This window comes from Stegodyphus dumicola, chromosome 12 (genome assembly GCF_044657685.1).
Source record: "Stegodyphus dumicola isolate Sdum_Otavi_A_Nest chromosome 12, ASM4465768v1".
In the NCBI taxonomy this organism is placed as follows: Eukaryota; Metazoa; Arthropoda; class Arachnida; order Araneae; family Eresidae; genus Stegodyphus; species Stegodyphus dumicola.
This window is the reverse complement of record NC_140779.1, coordinates 42926988-42948507: the sequence shown is the minus strand read 5'-3', so window position 1 is coordinate 42948507 and position 21520 is coordinate 42926988. Positions and strand designations below refer to the sequence as shown.

At 33.0% G+C, this 21520-nt stretch overlaps 2 protein-coding genes across 5 annotated transcripts in view; one reads left to right on the top strand and one right to left on the bottom strand.

The window, feature by feature from the left end:
* Positions 1-2908, bottom strand: part of Spt5 (Transcription elongation factor subunit Spt5) — a 134880-nt gene extending 131972 nt beyond the window's left edge. The window contains exon 1 of one of the 2 annotated variants that reach the window (XM_085827663.1): positions 2822-2908. The gene's annotated coding sequence lies outside the window, so the exon portion shown is untranslated. The remainder of the gene's footprint in view (positions 1-2821) is intronic. The other variant, XM_085827664.1, reaches the window with a different exon arrangement.
* Positions 2909-3111: 203 nt separating this feature from the next.
* LOC118198527 (uncharacterized) overlaps positions 3112-21520 on the top strand; it is a 66814-nt gene continuing 48405 nt past the window's right edge. For all 3 annotated transcript variants that reach the window (XM_035370223.2, XM_035370222.2, XM_035370221.2), the window contains exon 1: positions 3112-3341. In XM_035370223.2, coding sequence (XP_035226114.2) covers positions 3262-3341 — 80 coding nt within the window. In that variant the 5' untranslated portion in view covers positions 3112-3261. The remainder of the gene's footprint in view (positions 3342-21520) is intronic.

Sequence of the window (21520 nt, the reverse complement as noted above, 5' to 3'; positions counted from 1 at the left end):
AAATGTTCATATTTGGAAAGGGTAAATACTTTTTCGCGATCAGGTAATTTCATATATGTTCTTTTTACCGGGTTTAAAGATTGAGAAAATTGTCATGTATTTTCGTGAAATTTTTCTAATTTATGAGAAAAAAGGAGTATACATGGATATAGTGAAGAGTGTGCGCAATGCCATTTTTGTGCAATTCTGGGATGTTTTTTTAAGTAAAAATAAGTCGGCGTGTACATGGTTTAGTGATATTTTAATTAAATGATAGTTATTTTGTGAATTTTATGTTTGTAGGAATTTGGTATACATTTAAGTTGAAGTAAATGTGCATGGAAATAATTTAAATATTTGATACTGAGTATTTGTAATGCTTGCGGTATGAATTCGTTGGTGACGTGTATAATGTAATAGATGATTTGGAGGTAAAAGTTTTTGGATATTTTATTTATTTTATATGTGGAAATGTTCATATTTGGAAAAGGTAAATACTTTTTCGCGATCAGGTAATTTCATATATGTTCTTTTTACCGGGTTTAAAGATTGAGAAAAGTGTCATGTATTTTCGTGAAATTTTTCTAATTTATGAGAAAAAAGGAGTATACATGGATATAGTGAAGAGTGTGCGCAATGCCATTTTTGTGCAATTCTGGGATGTTTTTTTAAGTAAAAATAAGTCGGCGTGTACATGGTTTATGTGTATGTGCTATTTTGAAAAACGCGTAAGGAGTATGGTATTGCACTTTTTCCCAATTTTGCAGTGAATATTTGTCATGATTAAGCAGTTTTGTTTGATAAAATTTCTAGCATAAGTGTAATTCGGCTAGTAGATTGTTGGAAGAAATGTTCAGTAGATAAAAAGAAAAGAAACATGTCTTTACTTCGTGAAGACAAAATGGCGGCGGGGAAAAAAAAATAGAGGGTTGCTGTAGGAGAGTTGGTCGCCAAATTTTCGCCAAGTTACCATAATGTAAAGATCAACCTTTGTATTTTATATTGCTAAATTATGTTTCAATATGTTGATAATGTTTGGTAACTTACAATAAGTATGGATAGTTTGGGAATCGTTTTTAGGAAAGACAGGAAACCACCAATTTACGCCCAACATTTTCACCTGTAAATTGTGTTAAGTTGGCTGCATTAACAAATGAACACCCCTTTCCTTTTTTCCAGCTGCTGTCTAAATATTTCAGCATGCAAATAAGACAACTTTGGAACTTTTGGAAAAGTTTACAGCAAAAATATGCTTTTAAGCATGACAAAGAGATAGAACCTAAAGAAAATTCGGTACTATTCCATTAATGGGATCATGTGAAACTGCAAGGAAAATATATATGCAAAAGCACTCATTTAATTGCTTACTGTGTGCATACTCAGATTTCTCTAAATGCACATGAAGTTAGATTAAAAAAATTTAGACAGTTCAAGATTTTTAAGTCGCCACTAATATAATGGTTTAATTTTTTAATAATGCTAAAAATCTAACAATTTCTTAATTGGGGAAGGATAAAAAGTCCACAACAGAAACTTTTCAAAGAAAAAGCATCAATCACGATAAAAAATTATGCTTGAAGAATCCCAAGATGAAATTGTATTTTATCAATAATTCAACAACAAAATGGCAATTCTGGAAAGAATCATGTAATGAAAAGATTAAGAATGCAAAAGTGATTCCAAAGATTACCCTTTCTTACAGACACAATGATCATCTAATTTAGATGTCAAGAGATGACATCTATGGAATTTTGTGAATTCTAATTGAAGATGAACTAGTATACAACTGTAGACGGGAGCAGTTAAAAGCATGAGGTTTCTGCCACAGATTTAAATGCTCGATCTACGTTTCAATTCGGCAGAGGTGACAAAATTATTGAAGCAGAATGAAACACTTTTCACTTGAAGAAAAAATAACAGGCATGTTCTTTGGCCATAATTGGTTTTTGGTGAATTGTACAAAGAATCAAGTGTGTTTGGTACTCTTCTGTTATCAGGACCAGATTCAGAAATATATGCATGCATGTGCATATCCAGCTTATGCCGGCTAGGAGGATCAGGGCTGTGCCCTTATAATGAAAATGTGTATCTGCATACACGTTACATTCGTATGTAAACATAAACATACCTGGTCCCAATAATGGAAGAGTACCATGTGTTTTATAACGAACCTGCACGCATATCTCCCAAGCATTTGAACTAACACCATGCTGTAAACTAACACAGTAATCAACTAAATTGAAATTTAATATTTTAGACCTGAATCATTCAGAACTGTGAACAATTATAATTTTTACAATCAGTTTGGAAAGAGATTGTGTCCCATAACAGACTACTCTGGTGATTACTCCATTCAGACCCTCAGACCGAAATGAAAGTTTTTTGGCTACTGCTCCAAATCGATCAGTGGAGATGGTTCGGTTTATTTGATTATGGCAAAGCCTCGAGGGAGGGATGCCTTTGTCGAGGACTTTCACCGGAAACTGGCTCTCAGGGGGTAAATAAATTGTAAAACGTATTTTATTTCTTTCTTCAGCTTTCAATAAACATACAAAAATAATACGATATATTTAAAGAACTTTTCATTTCAGTCAATCTAAATTTTAAAATACAATAAAGTTTTTTAAAAAATAATACTCTGAATGAAGTCTAATCAGAATTCATTACGCTGTCAGTACTAGAATAAAACAATTTTGAATTTATAAATAAATTAATTACAATAATAAATTATCAATATATATTTACTGCACAGTGTTGTTGGTCTGCGAAAAGCAGGGAATTAATAACGAACAAATAAGCAAATGTAAATAATCAAAATTTCAAACATTTCTTATCAACTTACCTTCGGCTTCAGCTGCAGTTACAACGTTTCACTACTGAATTACTGCACATTCAGCCGCCATGTTTTTTACCCGTGCCTGTCCTAATTATTATAAAAATTTACAAGCGTAAATAAAAAAAAATTTGTTAATATTATAGTTTAGAAAATATTTTTAAAAGTTTTAAATATACATTTGTATAAGAATTCATTGATTAAAAGAAATAATATTTTTCTCATAATTTTTGAACCAATCAGAAGACTAAGATTACGATTGCAGATACGCCAGGTCAGCGAAGGTGACGTCATAAGCGTATTCTATGGACCGCCATTGCTGGAGAAAGACGCATTCTATAGTTTGTGTAATTGTGTACGAAGAAATTGGATCTATGTGGCATGGTTTAAAATTTTATATTTAGCCATAACTTCTAGTTATCTAAATCCACTACATTAGACCCAGGGGAATGGCGTTACAGAGCGAGGTTTCCCCACCTTTGGTAGGGGATGCAAACAAAGACACAAAGATTGACGGAGATACAAAAAGGTCGAGTATCAAACAAAATCCCAACAAGCTTTATTTAAACTATCACCTTGGTAATTTCTTTTTTATCGGGCGGGTTGAGGTTTAATTTACATTAAACAGAAAAAAAAGAAGGAGACTAAGCTGCTAATGCTTATGTAAATGGTTCGTGAAATTGGTAGTATTTTAAATAAGTCTTTTCTAAGTATCATTATAAAATATAACTTTTGCATGTGTATTCCGAAAATCAGGATAAGTTTATTTGTTAATTAATTTGAAAGTTGAAATTACCCGTTGTTTAAGGGGATATAAATAAGTAGTTATTTATTGATGAATTAACGATTATATTTATCTAAATATGGCTGACTGTGAATGATTATCGTCAGCCATTTTTGGTGAAAGAGGAATCGATCATGGCGACAAAGTACTTCATGAAAGTCGTCGGAGTAAGTACGTTGGTAGTTACGAAAGTAACAGTACAGTAAAAATGTTTTGCATTTATCGCGGTCATAACTCCAAATATTGTACATGTAATTATATTTTATCGAATTTTTTCGGTATATTATTCAAGCAATTTAAATTTTATGTTCTTATTTTAATGTACTGAAGTAGTTGTAAATGATGATGTTTTGTAAAACAATTGCCCTTAGTATAATTTTAGCGACGGAAGTCATTATGTTTTAACCATGTTTTTAGGCGTGTATGCCTCATCAAACATTTATAGTATATTATGAACGTTTCTGGCTATCTTCCAGAGCAGTTTTTTTCATGTTTTCTTGTACAAAAATTAACAAACCATCTATATGTTTTTTGAATTTTTATTCATAAGTAATTAGTAATTTGAATTGTTATTAGTTGTATTTCAAAAAGTGTTGTTTTTGTAATGTTGGCTGTTGCGCAACACTTTGGCCTTGGTTACGTTACCATATGGTCTGTGTGCGTAACCTGAGAACATGATGCTAAGAGTTCATTTGCGGTCTTCTTCCCTTAGTGATTATTATTATTTTGGATAACATAAATTTACTAGTTTTGCCCGTACGTTTCCATTTGTTCCTATTTTTATAGTTTCGATACTAAAATAATTGAATGAAAATGTTCGCTAATAACTTCAAATTTGGCAATCATTACGATCATTTGCAAAAAGTATTTCGATATAATACTCATCTGTGCATTCATCCTCTGCCCCGAACATTTTGTTCTCTAGTAAGAAAAACTGTCGCCACATGTCAATTCAAACTGTTATTCTTCAGATAAAAACGTTAAATAATTTATTGTAGTATTTAATTCTGAGTAAAGGTGTTCGTACATTGGAAGATGTTGCTGCTAGTGAGGACGCAGACTTGGCAAAAAATTTTTGTGGAAAGTTAATTCATCAAATTTAATCGGTGGCGCACCTTTTTTTTTTTTTTTTTTTTTTTCCCACCTAGTGTGGAAAATGGATAAACAAATGCATATTTTACTCAGTTGAATACATATTCAAGTTGTAATCGTGTCATTACTATATATAATCATTAAATTTTGTTTAATATTGCGAATATTCATACTTAATAGCTTATTGTATAATATTTCTTGATTTAAAAAATCAGTCTCCTCCCCCTCCCCGAAAGGCGAGTTTTGTTTTTTAGTTTCAATGCTTAAAAAATCTGTTTTGCCTGAATAATATTCGTAAAATTTGCATTTATTCACATAACTTCTTACTGATACTTCGCGAATTTTCACGTAAATAATTAGATTATCAGAAGCTTTATTTCAGTTTTAAAATAGCCGTAATTTTTCTACGATGGGTAATATCGTAAAAAAAAAAAAAAAAAAAACTAGTAAATCCTGAAGGGCAACTGAAGTTAACAGCTTTCCTGATAAAATCAACGGTATGAAGTATTTTTGAGTTTAACTCTGAATTGAGAATTCTGTAGTTTATAACTGCCTATACCGACATTCTGGCAGATGGGATTTAGATGCTGTGGATAAATATTTCATTTTATAATTTAAATTCGTAATTATTATTAATTATGTAGAAATAATTTCAGATAATTGCTTAAAACTACATGTTCCATCTTGTTTCTGTTACAATATTTTTTTATCACTATCATTATTTCTTAGTTATATCGCCTGCCAAAATAAATTTTCAAATTGAAAATGTTTTAATAATTTTTACTTCAAGAAACGAAAAAAAGTGCCCCCGTCGATTTTGTTAATTTAATTTACAGTAAAATAACTGAGTTTTTCTTTAGAGCTGAAGATGAGAGAGAAAATTCATAGTGCGTGCCCCTCCTGAATAAATTTTCAGTTTTCATCTGCATGATTGGCTGTATAAAATGATTAGCATAATTTATGGCGAATGTTAGCATTTCGACCATAAAAATTGTTATTCAATTTTCACCGAAATTAAATGCCCATTTTTAAAATATCAAATTGATTTTAGTGATGTTTTTCACTGCAGTTTTTACCCCAGCAACCGAAAGGTTAAATCACTAACAATGGTATTCGCATTTCGTTTCAATCCCCGACATGGCTTTCATTAATTATCTCTCCTGTGATAGAAATATAACTGATTTGCTTTTAGAAAATAGCCCTCGAAGTTACCCCACATAGTTTTTTTTTTTTTTTTTTTTTTTTAGTAAATTATTTTGCCTCTTCAGTATTTATTGAATCATTTAATGGTTTTTTTTTTTTTTTTTTTTTTTTTTTTTTTTTTTTTGTGTGTGTGTGTGTGCATACGAATCAACTGGCTTCTGTATCAAATTTGGCATCGGTCCGCCAGTGGGTAAGACCACTGAACACGGATGGTTCGATTCGGTTCGTATCCAGATAACGGGATTGAATGCATAGGTGTTTTCGTGTGACAAGAATAGGAGCTAGTTCATGTTAAGAAATCATCATTATGGCATCCAAATAGGTAGTCCTCACTCTAATGAAAGTATTTGTTACGTTCACACTTTTCAAGCAAGTTATGCGGAAATTTAATCGCAGAATTTCATCCCATATTCATTTAGTTCACACAAGATGTCGCTATCCTTTATTATTTAAAAACCGTTTTATTATCAGAGATTAAATTTTTGGTAAAATATATTTCTTCAACAAAAATTTTTAGCTATTTTTCATGTAAACATTTTTTTAATTTAATCTCTAAACTTTTTATTGTGAAAGTGAATATTAAGTTCTAGACCATTCCGCGTATATCATGTGGGAAGCTATACAGATTTTATAAATGTATTTTGAAAATAATACCTTACAAGTAGTGGGAAAGATTTATAAAAATAATGCAATAAATTTAAAACGCATGCACATGGTGAGCTGAAAAATAGTGCATGTCGAGCTAAAAAGAAAGCGCCACTGCAAATAGTGCAGCTTCCGCTGCGAAATATATTTTTATTTCCTGAAAGAACTATGAAAATAGTACGTTAGAACTGAAAGAAAGGCTCTCTCGTTGCTTGATGCAACGCAGCTGTAATCCAGATCACAGTCCAATAGACAGTGTTATGGTTGAAAGCGACGAGAAGGGGAAAGGAATTATTTTCTTTAATGGGGTAAATGTATATATAAAAATGTCGCATTAGAAGGTAGGAATTCTGTTTTCCTTTCCCTTGAAGCCGCAGATTGTTTTAAAGGAATAAAAGATTATCAGCAAGACTTTAAAATTTAAATTATCTGTAAATAAATATGAAATATTCTACGTGATGGATTCCTTTATTTTATATAGATACATTTATGTCCAATTTATTATTATTATTAATATTTTTTTTTTTTTTTCGATTTGTTTTCAGGTCGTAAAGCAAACAGAAACTCGCCTTTTGTTTAAAATCAATTATCTATATTTAATTGTTGTATTAATTTCAGTTTAAATCAAAAGCGTTATTAATCAATCTTTTGAAGTGACCAGCATATCTAAAGTCATACATAATTTATTAATATAAGAAGTATGAACTTAAGGCACTTTTCGCATTTGCTATTCCTGCAATGTACTTATTAATTCATGACAGCCGGTATACAACTTGCTATCTGCAAGCTACACACGACAATAGTGGGAAAAGGAAAGGAAAGCACTTTTCTTAAGAAGGCGTCACTCTCCTTAGAAACCCTCGCGTGCTTTTGCATGGTAGATAAAAAAAAAAAAAAAAAAAAAAAATCAATAAAACGCCGTGCCTCTACTATTTTAATTTATGTTTTTTTTTTTTTTTTTGTGTGTGTGTGTGTGTGTGTGTGTGTATGTTGGGGGGATGTGTGTAAAATATGAAGTCTTCCTGCTGAAGTTTGTTTGTGTGAGATAATTTTAGAGTAATTTAATTACTCTTTCAAACCCCTATCATTCTGTTTTTTTCCCATGTATAACTGAGGCTTAGTTTTACGTAAAATCCTTCTAAGACTTCCTGACTATTAGCGAGATCTATTGCCTTTAAACAAATAAGTCTTGCCAACAGTGTCGTAATTAGTCTATCAAGCACTTTACTAGTTTGGTATTAGATTTCTTATACTAAATAACTAATAAATTTTCGTAAAATTCATGCGCTTTCTGTAATTTTTTTCTTTCCCCGTGCGTGTATTGATCTGTTGTAATCGACACCCGCTGTAAATTAATCTTTTTGCATTAAAGGTTACTGCTTAAGGAAATACTATTTCTGTTCCATTCGTGCAAATGTGGATTGATACTTTTTAAAGCGGCGTTTGCCAAGATTGTTCTAATGTACTATCATATTTATTCGAATATCGTTTTAATGTTCTTTGCCCGAAAATGATTTCATCAGAACTTTGATATAATTTCTGTTTCTGTGAAAAATTAATATACATTAAGGAAAATATCCATAAAAAATTAGAGATGGGGAAAATTGAGTCATCCAACCAAAAAATAAATTACAGTCACAAATAAATAAGACTGTAATAAACATTTTTATTGCTTATTTAATATTTATACAACTCATCTAACTAGCACATCTTTTCCCGTCACTTCCTCAAGAACCGTTGGAATTGCAAGTTACCTTTAATGCCGTTGAGACAGTTCGGGATGGTTTTGGACAAGGTTCATTTTAATTTAAGGGTGTTCGCGAAATACTTGGGCCTTGCTTTTTTTTTTTTTTTTTTTCCCATCCTCAGTGTTATCAGAAAAAGCTTTCTTTGAATAGCTATTCTGAAATGGTGACGACATAATCGAAAATGTGACCTTTGTTAAAAATATACTATTAAATCGGAAAATAAGATCCGTGCATCTTCACATTGCTAGCATGACATATAATTTTTTGGAATTCAACCTTTATATTGCTTTATTTATTTTTTTCATTCTGGCATCACACGTGATTTCAGATTATTATTTTAATTTACTGAAATGGGAAATTTAATCGTGTTCTTAAATTTCTGTGGTGTTAAAACCTGGAAATGACAACAAACCAAAATTCAGCCTTAAAATGAGACAGAATTCGAAAATTCTGGTGTTTTTTTTTTTTTTTTTTTACAAGGTTACTGAAGTGGTTGATGAGATAAAAGTTTTTGTTTCATTTTTTGCCATATTTAGTGGCCGAGGGAATAACACCTCTGAGCTTTGATACTTCAATCTTCGTTTTTCCTACCGAATGGGTTGGCTGCTTTATATTTTCATATTGTAACCATGTGTTAGGTTAGTAGAGCGAATTTTCCGTAAAAAGTTGACCATGAAAAAGACCATCTTAAAGCTGTCATATTTGCTTTGCCTTTAACCAGCTGCAAAATAAAAAGCTGTTTCCAACGGGCTGTTTTCATTTTTATTTGCTATTATTGGTGTCAAGGAGAGAGGCTTGTATGATCCCTCCCTCCCCTGAATATCAATGAAAGAATATTTATAATTTCATTTTCTTAAAACGCTTGGAATTTGAATCTAATAGCAGGCGCTGGCTAACATGAATAAGCACAAGAGGCTGTACTCTCAGATGCATACAATTTGACTATTTTCTCCAAAGTAATTTCGTATATTCTATTTAAGCTTTTCTAGCAGATTTCCTTTCCCCTCCCCCCTTTTTTTTAATGTGTACATTGATAGTTTTTAGGGCGATGCCCATTTTTGCTTTTAATTTTTTTAAGAAGTATTAAAATTTCTAAATATTGCAAGATATTAAAAGTTATGACCCCAGTAGTCAATTGCAATGTGGATCTTGTATTCGCGTGGACAGCTGATTTGATGAGCGGAAGAAGTTTCAGTTTCTTCTATTTACAAATAGTCTGGAATGATCTTTATTAATCCTATTCTAATTGCTATGAAAAGCAAAGTTGTAATTCACATTGTAAAAATGAAGGTTGTCAGCTTGACATTGCGGTATATACGAAAAAAATATTTTGAATTTAGGTCCACTATTTTAAAGAAGTACCTAATGGTGCTATGTGATGAAGTGTTGAAAACACAATAGTAAATTCCTAATTTTAATGAAGGATTTTGGAAATTTGCAGTGTGAGGAGAAAATCCTTTCTATTTACTACACTAGATTAAAAGCACTGAATATTTATTAATTTTTTTTTTCGGAAGCCGATTTAAATGAATAAATTTACTTTCTGCAGTAAAGTTTTTATTAATGTATTAAAATAAATAGAATGAGATTATGTATAAATTATAGCTAATAGCGTAGAATTTGTCAAAAAATTATTTCCGTATTAATAATTATCCTCACTCTTTAAATTCAACTCTGATTTTCCAAAATCACTGTGAAAAGTATTTAATAAAAACTCCTCCTCTTGAAATAAACAAACGAAAGTTAATTAAATATCGAAGAGTAAAACAGATTTGACCTTTTAAATAACTATGATATATTTCAAGTTGTGTATTATTTTAAATGTATAAGCGCTAAGATTTCTTTATTTTGTATATTGCAATAACCTCACAAATGTATGTCAGATTAAAAAAATACCTCTGATTTAGTTTGATAACTTTCATTGTGTAAACTCGATAGAAGAAATAATGAATTATTATGCAAACTGATGGAACAGGCGCGCAAATGCTTTCATTGTGTAAACTCGATAGAAGAAATAATGAATTATTATGCAAACTGATGGAACAGGCGCGCAAATGCGAATTGTGTTTAATTCGAATTTTTTCGGTAACGACGTAGACAAAGCTGTATGTACGCACTCTTCTCTTCAAGCAGCTTTGGTAGACATTTCCGTTCAAGATTGCAGAACTACTTGGTAGAGATATTAATAGCCAAGGTATAGCGGGTTGGCATTTTGCCAACATTCCCACGCATGCGTAGTGAGAATCTGCTTTTTACATGGTTTTCGTTTACGCGTGCTTTAATTGTGAATGTTCCTTATAGATATTGAAACCTTTTTTGATTTGACAATGCCAAAATACGCTGCTACCTTCCTTGGCTGTTACTACTTTTCTCATAGTAACTTTGCTTTACAAATGTTATTTGGCGTTTCAAATTGTCATTTCTTTAGCTTTCGAATTCTGCCGCGGAGTCGGATTAGAGAACCGAACAAGCTTTTCCTATTTATGCATATTTAAAGATAATATAGGCCTGTGCCCTCAAACTGCGTGCTGCTTGTCAAATAGTATAAAAATAGCTGAGAGGTCTTTTTTTTTTTTTTTTTATGAAATTAAATATTTTTAACAAATTGGGAGAGAAGAACGTTTTATTTCACATAATAAATTTGTATGAAAGGATGCATAGACAGTAATAAAATTCAAATTTATATTTATTTTTTGTTTGAAATCTAAAGTTTGCAGCTTGCAAGAAATTTCTGTTGGTTTTTGCAAAATCAAGAATCAACAGTTTGTAAATCAAACATATTGATCATCAATATCAATATGTTTGTAAAGCAAACATATTGATAATTACTAATTCAGAAGTCAAACAACAAAAATCAGCATTAATTTACAAAATTTTCACAGGACTAGTTTCGATGGTTTTACCGAACCATCATCTTCAGCTGCAAAACCGCAAATGAACAAGATAGGAAATAATGTTTCGATAAGATAAGAAAGCCTGGACAAGAATAAGCAAGTGGCGCCATCTGTTGGCAAAACCAGAACTAAAACATAATTTCTCTAAAAGCCGAAGGCAAATTTGGATTGGAATTAGGATCGTTAACTAGAACAGAAAGATTTTTATGAATGTGAAATGCCTCTAGAAAATCCAGTTCTCCAATGGAAGATGTTTTTTGAATAATTTTGGCAGCAGAAAAATTGAAAGTGTGATTTTCGGACCAACAATGTTGAGCAACAGAAGACTTCTGTGTTTCCTTTTTTCTAACATATGCCTCATGTTCTTGGACGCGAAATTTTTTTTTTTTTTTTTTTTTTTAAGGCTCTCTTAGTTTGGCCAATGTAAATTAAACCGCACTGGCAAGGAATCCTATAAATACCCCAGGAATTCAGATCCGGAATGGGGTCCTTGAGTATAGAAGTTGGAATTTTATTGATGGGAGAGTAAAAAACCCGAAAGTTAAATTTCTGCAAAATATGTGCAACTTTATAGCTAATTGATGGAAAGAAGGGAATGACAACAGAATTTTTATAATCTCCTAAAATAAGAGTGTGGCTTTTAGTGTGTTGAGATGAGAATTTTTTAACTGCTTGATTAATAATGTTGGGTGAAAAGCCCCTGTCAATAGCTATTGCTTTTAAATAATTTAGTTCTTCATCAAGGGCTAGTTTGGAGGAGCAAACTTGAAGAGCACGGAAAACATAGGAATAAAATGAAGCTAACTTTTGTTTAGTCGGATGACATGATTTAAAGTGTGGTGGAAGGCAAACCGATGAAGGTTTACGGTAAACTGTAGTACTGAAGTTGGATGTGTTACGTGTGACCAGAATGTCGAGAAACGGAAGAGAATTGCAAGTCTCAAGTTCAAAAGTGAACTGAATAGCAGGATCAATAGAATTCATTGTTGAAAGAACTCTATTTAAATCATCTTTATTACCTTCAAACAGGGTAAAAGTATCGTCTACGTAGGACCATATAATCCGATCCCTAAAGATCCTTCACCTTCGGACTTATCCAAAATAAAAACTGCGATCAAATCTTCGCAAATCATTTCAAGCAACTTAAAACATTCGCTTATCCCATCTGTTGCGAATTGTGCCAGATTATATGCTCTTCCCAAAATTCATAAAAGTGGTATTCCTTTCCGCCCTATTGTATCAAATTTAGGTACTGCCTCGTATCCATTAGCTAAATATTTAGTTTCTAGATTTTCCACTCTATTAGACAATAACATTTACACCATAAAAAATTCAATAGAGTTTGTAAAAAAGGTTAAAAACATTTCTCCTTGTAATTTACTCATGGTTTCTTTTGGTGTAAAATCATTATTCACCAATGTCCCAGTGGAGGGTGCATTAAGATGTCTAGAAACCAGACTTCGCGAATTTCATTTCTCTTGCATCGAAATTGATGAGCTAATTTCTCTCACTCAACTCTGTTTGAAACAAACACATTTTGTTTTCCAAAATAAATATTACAAGCAAACTGAGGGATTAGCCATGGGAAGCCCCCTCAGTCCCATCCTGGCTGATATCTACATGCATTATTATGAATCAAAATTGTTTGAAACTTCCCGGTATGGTTCCGCTACGTAGACGATACTTTTACCCTGTTTGAAGGTAATAAAGATGATTTAAATAGAGTTCTTTCAACAATGAATTCTATTGATCCTGCTATTCAGTTCACTTTTGAACTTGAGACTTGCAATTCTCTTCCGTTTCTCGACATTCTGGTCACACGTAACACATCCAACTTCAGTACTACAGTTTACCGTAAACCTTCATCGGTGTTTGCCTTCCACCACACTTTAAATCATGTCATCCGACTAAACAAAAGTTAGCTTCATTTTATTCCTATGTTTTCCGTGCTCTTCAAGTTTGCTCCTCCAAACTAGCCCTTGATGAAGAACTAAATTATTTAAAAGCAATAGCTATTGACAGGGGCTTTTCACCCAACATTATTAATCAAGCAGTTAAAAAATTCTCATCTCAACACACTAAAAGCCACACTCTTATTTTAGGAGATTATAAAAATTCTGTTGTCATTCCCTTCTTTCCATCAATTAGCTATAAAGTTGCACATATTTTGCAGAAATTTAACTTTCGGGTTTTTTACTCTCCCATCAATAAAATTCCAACTTCTATACTCAAGGACCCCATTCCGGATCTGAATTCCTGGGGTATTTATAGGATTCCTTGCCAGTGCGGTTTAATTTACATTGGCCAAACTAAGAGAGCCTTAAAAAAAAAAAAAAAATTTCGCGTCCAAGAACATGAGGCATATGTTAGAAAAAAGGAAACACAGAAGTCTTCTGTTGCTCAACATTGTTGGTCCGAAAATGACACTTTCAATTTTTCTGCTGCCAAAATTATTCAAAAAACATCTTCCATTGGAGAACTGGATTTTCTAGAGGCATTTCACATTCATAAAAATCTTTCTGTTCTAGTTAACGATCCTAATTCCAATCCAAATTTGCCTTCGGCTTTTAGAGAAATTATGTTTTAGTTCTGGTTTCGCCAACAGATGGCGCCACTTGCTTATTCTTGTCCAGGCTTTCTTATCTTATCGAAACATTATTTCCTATCTTGTTCATTTGCGGTTTTGCAGCTGAAGATGATGGTTCGGTAAAACCATCGAAACTAGTCCTGTGAAAATTTTGTAAATTAACGCTGATTTTGTTGTTTGACTTGAATTAGTTGTTTGACTTTGAATTAGTATTTATTCGGCGTGTTATTGTGTCTTAAATATTGATAATTATTTTATATTTAGACTGACATTTCAAACAATTCTAATATGTTGAAATAATTAATTAAAAATAATTGACTGATAAATTTAATAAATAGAAAATATTATTTTGTATTTATTAAATTTTTCTACTACAAATGCAGAAAAAATACATATGTTTGTATGGCAGGTAATCATAAACTTCTTACTATAACTTGACGGAGTTTCAATTCTGAAAAAATGTGTGGCCTTGGGAAAAAACTGGTAGAAAATGTCTTTGTCATGGATTGGAGATGCTCAGTGGTCAAGCAGTTTCTTCTCTTATGCTTATTAGCTTATTTGCTCACTTTCCATGAGTACGGGCATGACAATCCCGAGGTACTTAGTCCTTCAAAGGATCATCTTGGTGAAATAGGTTTCATGATCCTGGACCCCCAGTGATTTATCCACCTTTCTTTTTCTCCTCCTATTATCTATTATTTTATTCTGCCTCTCTCCTTTGTGGTTTTCCTTTTGCTCATTATGACATGCTATAACAATCTTTGTTTTAAAGCTTTAAATGGCAAGAAAACCATGCATGTGTTTGCCGTGCATGGAGACATGTCTTTGGATAGGAGAGTCCTGATAGTTGAAGGGCATGGTGCTGTCTCCAACGTGCTGCTTTGTCCTCTGCTTCAGCTAAATGGGAGGCACTTTGTTTTCCTCTTAAATGTTAGTCCGGCTGGTCTCCCAACCAAGGTATCAGCAGCTTGGGTATAAGCTTTCACAAAAGCCAGCAGTGGGGCTTCAGTTTGCGCATATGTCTGGCTGCGGTAACACAGGATTCTCTGTGTCTCCTTGTTGGACTTCATGGTGGGTTGGTCAGTTGGACCCAGATTTTATTTTTTTACGAATATTAATGATTAAAAACACAGAAATAAGTGTTGTCAAAAACCCAAATGCTGAATGTAAAGAGAATACACATCACTGCAAATGCCAGTGAATATAGTAATTGCCCATGCTTCTTTGTTATATCTAGCTCTTCTGATGAACTGCAAAAGCTGTCTAATTTTCTGATAAACAAGCATATTCAGGCATGCATTGGTGAGCCAAAAAATATAAAGCATCTCTGTTGTGGAGATTTGCTTGTTGATATGATTTCGACCACATAATCTGCTTCTTTACTTCAAATACCTAAACTTGGACCTAATGTAACTGTTTCAGCACATAAAACGCTGAACTTTTGTTGTGGCATAATCTCGGAAGTTGACTTTCTGTTTGTTTCTGAAAATGAGTTCATCTCTGAGTTAGCCAGTCAAAATGTCTGTGGATCAAGATATGTAAGGTAGGTCAGTTCATTGGCATGAAACATGAAATCCTGACTTTCAACTTGCCTGATTTTCCTAAGAATATTAAGGCTGGACTTCTTGATTGTATTAGACTGTTTTAAACTTAATGCAATGCTTTCAGTGCCAGTGATTTGGTCATTCTAAGATCTTTTTCTGTGATAACCTGAAATGTGCATGATGTTCGGGATTGACCACAATAGTGAATACTGCACTGCCATGAAACTGTGTATAAAATCCTACACAGTTACATGGCAGTGCCTGAAATGGGTGTTACATAGAGCGTAGTCTTGCTTGTGCCCAAAATGAGAATTGGAAAGGAACTAGAAACATGTCATTCTGAAGCCAGAAGGATAGTTGAATTGCACACAGCCTCAAATCTATATGGTTAATTGCAATCCAAACTTCAGTTAGCACCCAGACACCACCATCCAAAACTCAGCAGATTATAAGCAACTAGAAAATGAAAAACTTACACATATGATATAAAAAAAAAAAAAAAAGGAAGCAGTAGTTTGAAACAAAATTTTACCATCATACATTCAATTTGTTTAAAATATTACTTCTATTCAAGCAAATTTAAAATTAATATTTTGAAATAATACGAGGGTTGGAACTTTAATAGTGGCAACACAGCTGACAAAACGCTACGCAAGAAAACCAAAGAATATCGCGTATACAACACGTAAACTACATACCTACCTTACCTCTCAGCAAAAAGACTCGTCCTGCCTACGAGTGACACGAAGAACGGATCCTTGTATTAGCTCGCGGTCTAAAGTAAGTGTTGTCAGGATGTTTTCAAAACAAGAACAACGATGTTGGATAAAAATTGAATGTGCCAGAGGTCGTACAGCACAACAGTGTCATCAAGGACTTCAAGAGGCTTGCGGGGAATCTGCATTGCCTTACAGAACCGTAGCAAGATGGGTGAAAGCGTTCAATGAAAAACGCCAAAACGTGGCAGATGTGCTGCGGCCAGGTCGTCCGAGTGTCAGCGATGCAGACGTGCAAGCTGTTGCTGCACTAATGGACAGTGATCGCTGGCAAACGATTCGTCAGCTGGCCGGACAAACACGATTAGCACATACGACTGTGCTGCACATTCTGAAGGAATGCCTGTCCATGAGAAAAATTGCTTCACGATGGGTTCCACTTCAATTGACGGAAACACAGAATAGGCTACGATACGATACTGCCCGAACCCACCTGGAGTGCTATGAGCGCAAAGGAGATGCTTTTTTAGAGACTTGGGACTTGGGCCCGATCGTACCAGCTAGAACTGAAACGCCAATAAAACAAATGTGGTCACCACGACGTTCAAAATTTCGTCAGAACCCCAGCAATATGAAAGTTGTGGTGATTCTCGTGTACGTCTGTGATGGTGTCATCCTAACGCATACTGTTCCCCCACAGCAGACCATCACGGCGCAGTATTACTGCTCATTTTTGGAGCACAATCTCTGACCAGCTTTGAGAAAAAAACGGCGACACTTTCTGCAGAACGCTCCTCTCATTTTGCATGACAATGCTCGGCCGCATGCAGCGCAAGCTGTGACTGATTTGTTCAAGCGATGGGGCTGGGAAGTGCTTTACAATGCACCATACTCCCCATATCTAAGCCCTTGTGACTATGACTTAATTCCTAAGATGAAGGAACCACTTCGTGGGACTCGCTTCCAAACTGTTCCTGAGATTCTTGCGGCAGTAGACCAATCCATTCAAACTATCAACAAAACTGGTGCTGCTACAGGTGTTCTGCGACTTCCACATCATTGGAAACGGGTTGTACACAATGCTGGCGACTATATTGAAGGACTGTAAAACATGGTGACATGAATCACTTTTGTATTCCTTGTAAATAAATAGTTGCCACTATTAAAGTTCCAACCCTCGTATTAATACAAATTTAATATTTTTAAAATCATAAGAATGCAACATTGGCATTACAGTTATGTAAAATTTTAAAAAGATGTCATTCAAAAGAATGATTATTATTTATTTGGATTGCCATCTTGAATAAGTAATTTTTTTCCTCCAAGAACATTTTTGATTATTATTTATTTGGATTGCCATCTTGAATAAGTAATTTCCCCCCCCCCCAAGAACATTTTAAAGCAAATTTTAACATTTTTTTAAACTTTGAGTCTAATCAATTGTCTGACGTGTCTTTTGATTCTGAATCTTAAAGCGCTGCGAATCGAATTCAGTTCTTGAAATGTTTTCTCGCCTGTATTATTACACCCAAAGAATTTTCTGAAGGTATAAATGCAGTGGATAGCATTTTGAAAAGAAGGTGAGATTATTTCTTAATGCCCTACTACTTAAATATTCATCTGGTAAAATGTTTTCAATCAATTCTTAACTGTGCATAAGTCTGGTGTCTCTACATTGGCATTACAGTTCTGTATTCCTCATCTGCAATGTCTGATTCCAGGTTCCAGTAGTTTCCAATCTTCTTCATCCAATCACAGTTTCATCATCTTTTTCAGCATTAACACTCAGTTTGACTCTGAAAATCCCCCTTTAATGAAGCAATAGTAATTATTTGTCATTTTACTTGAGTCAAGGCAAGTAAAACCATATTCATAGCCTCAAGAATATTTAAAATTTTCTGTGTATTTCCTGTAGTTATATTTTAAAGGGCTATTTTAATCAATTTTTCCCTATAGAACATTATCAAATTCTTAATGACACAACACCCAGACCTAAAGGTTGTACCACACTAGCGCAACTTGCTAGGAAGAAAACAACATTCACATTTTGCAAGAAATCTGTCCTTTAAGATTCTTGTACACTGATGCACATTGGTGTACACTGATGATGCTCATTGATGTACACATGAATGAAAAGTAAAATTTTGCAGCTTTGTTTATTCATAGTTTTATCTATTTCCCTGAGTCATTCTGTACAAATATCTGTATCATCCATGCTTTCTGCCAGAGTTTTAACATGTTTGAAGCATCTTGGTTTCTGTATCTTTCCTATAACTAAAGGAGTCAATTTTTCTATACCATCAGCCATACTAGGTAAAACAGTAAGACATTCTTTATTTTCTTAGCTCCGTGACACTGGTGACCTTTGAAAGCTAGGGTTCTTGCAGGCATAAATTTAAAGAAAAGAACAGTTTCATCAAAATTAAAAATATCTTTTGATTCATATAAATCTATTTTGGTGGATAAATTTTACAGGAATGCTTTTTGAATCTCCATTAATTATATGACATGAGATTCCATGCCACAATTTAAATTTATACAGCCTTCCATTTGAAATGCAAGCTTTCTTCATATTCAGTCAAAGGACTATTTCTTTAGACTTGTCAATTAACATGGAACTGTTCATTGGAAAATTGGATGCATGATGCTGAATGAAAAATATTAGCAAAATGTTTCCAACCTCAGAAAACTTGCATCTTGAACACATAATTTCTTTGAAGTGGACTTTCACAAATTTCTGCTTTTTCTTCATCTTTTATCTACCATAAACAATTACTGAGGTCTTGTCGTAGGAATATCCAATTTCTTTGCTTTACCATTATTCTCATCAAATTCTTTTAAGATTTAAATTTTATCTTTTAACAAGAGTGCCTTTCATTTTCATGACATTTTGTGTTCCAACTAGTTTATGTAACACAGTGTCCTGTTCAAGGGAAAAAAATACCTATTTTTCCTTTGAAGTATCCCATTTATTTATGAACTGGTTTTCAACCCCTGTAACAGACTAAGTTGTCTCATACCTTTGTTTCCTTCTCCTATCCCCATTTCTGGGGAAAATACTTAAATGGTATGTATGCAAGATAAAAAATTTGTAAATCAGTTTTACAATATAATTTACCAATAGCTTCTTAATTCCTTATTTCTAACTTGAGTATTTCCTCTCTGTATTCAGTAGCACTAATAACTTTTCTAGACTGTGTCATTTTTAGATGAATCTGTCACATGGCTTGCATAACGTTGATGACGTAGCTAATTTGAAACTTGAACTCAAAATTTTGAAGACTGAAACCTTTCTAACGTAAAACCTTTTCTTGGCAAGCTCCATATTGGAAAACTGCGCACTTTTGTTTCAGCTCTCTTGCGGTGAAGATGCTACTTCGATCACTAATGTGCCACTTCACCTCTGCTAGCTATTGTCTGTTGTTCTAAAATGTTATACACTATATAAAATTGTGGGGTGCATATTACACCTATGATATGTGAAGAAGAATATATTTAAATAATTAGTGTCCAATAATAAAAATTGTTTGATTTTGGTCATGTCTGTCTACAAGTTTCTCTTTTTAGTGTCATCTTTCTAATTGAGTAAGGTTTTTCCAAGTTATAATTCTTTCACATTGAGAAAGGACCAAATCTATTTTCCTCAAGCAAAATGCCGGTGTATACGAATTTCTCTTGGAATAGTTTTTCTTCCTTCATTACAAGTAGAATGCTAGCAATAAACCTACTTAAGTAAAGCAACAACTTTTTTTTGGACGCTTTCACTGCTGTGTGCAGTTTCCTCTTGGGACAGGATTGCAATTTCAGGCATCAATATCTAAACATGACAGTAAATAAAGGAAAAAGAAGGTGCATTAAAATAACAGAACTACTTTTAGTCGCTTCAAAAGAATGATTGACATGTCATTGAACAACTCACAAAAGCAATGAGCAGTGCACTAATGTGTTGGGTGAAAGCACTATATAGAAAATGATTCAGGCTTTATGCGAAAGATTTTAGGCAGAGAACCATCGCCAATCCGTTGCAGCTTTCTTTAAGTCATCTTATTACACACATACATATATATATATATATGTGTGTGTGTGTAATAGATTAGGTAGAAATAAGAGTTTGGAGAGATTTATTTCATTGTAATAACTTTCAAAGGCTTTACTGCATAGATAGAAGGATATCACTGCAGCCAGATGTAGCCATATATTCACATAATTTTATTAAAGTTCTTGATATGCATGTTCAGATTTACATATCATCATGAGTGCAATCTGTACCCAATCTTCATAACATTCTTTGAAATTTACATCTTAAGACATACAGTGAAAGATAGAGGAAGATAAGCAACAACATCCTGACACATAGCTTGCAAAGCAGAAGAATGACTTCTTATTCAGCATGGTAGAGAGAAGTAAGTGACAGCGTCCTGACAACATTAACATGCAAAGCAGAATGACTGCCCATTCAGCAGAATCGTGGGAGAGTATTGAAAGTTTTGCTTCTGAATAGAAATCGTATTCAGGAATTGGATAAAAGATAACTGCATTTCCAGTTACATAATATCTTAAGATTACATAAGATTAATTTTGAAATGACCCAGTTTAGATTGATATGTTATAAAAAATTACTATTTTTAGGACATAAAAAGAAAGCACCCAGTTCAAAATGAAGAATATATGGGGCAAATTAAAATTAGAAGTTTATATGTTTTTATTTTACACACACACACACATATATATATATACACATACATTATGTAATATAATCCGTAATAACCTGATGATTGGGTAGTTGATGCAATGGATTGGAAGTAGTGACATCGTAACAATAGACAATGGAAAAAGCAGAAAGATGATTAGTACATGTAAGCAAGAGCAAATGCAAACTGGAAAAAGTAAAATACTCATTCAGAAGCATGGTAGAGTCAAGAGGTATCTCGATCTGTGATTGGATAAGAGCTGTCCACATTGGAGGATAAGAAAGCACAAAAGTTTCCTCTCTGGTATCAGCATGCTTAAAAAGGTTGCTGTACTTGTTGTGTGTTTAATATTCAGCTGTAAAGTATTTAACCCTTAGCACACTTGTACAATGTAATTTGTATGATATTAAAACTTTTAGTATTAAAATATACATGACCATGTGCTGCTTGGGTACTTACTAAACACTTTCATAACCTTGTCAAAAACTGTTAGAACAAGAAATATACAAATTTTCATTCAGAATAAAAAATATTCTAATTTTAATCACCTTCAGTTAAAAAAATATTCTACCCTGTTCGACCTGAATTTTTGTTACTAAATAATGAGACGTTTGCAAGTTCATGCCATTTGTATTGAAATAAAATGTATACTTAGGTATAAAAGTCAAAACTGTCATTTATAGTTTATAATTCTTTATTAATTTTTGAAAATCATTAACAGATAATAATCTGTTTTGTTATAATATGTGGTTATTTTCTATGTAGTATATTGATTCATTTTTGAGACAGAATAAACTTAGTTTC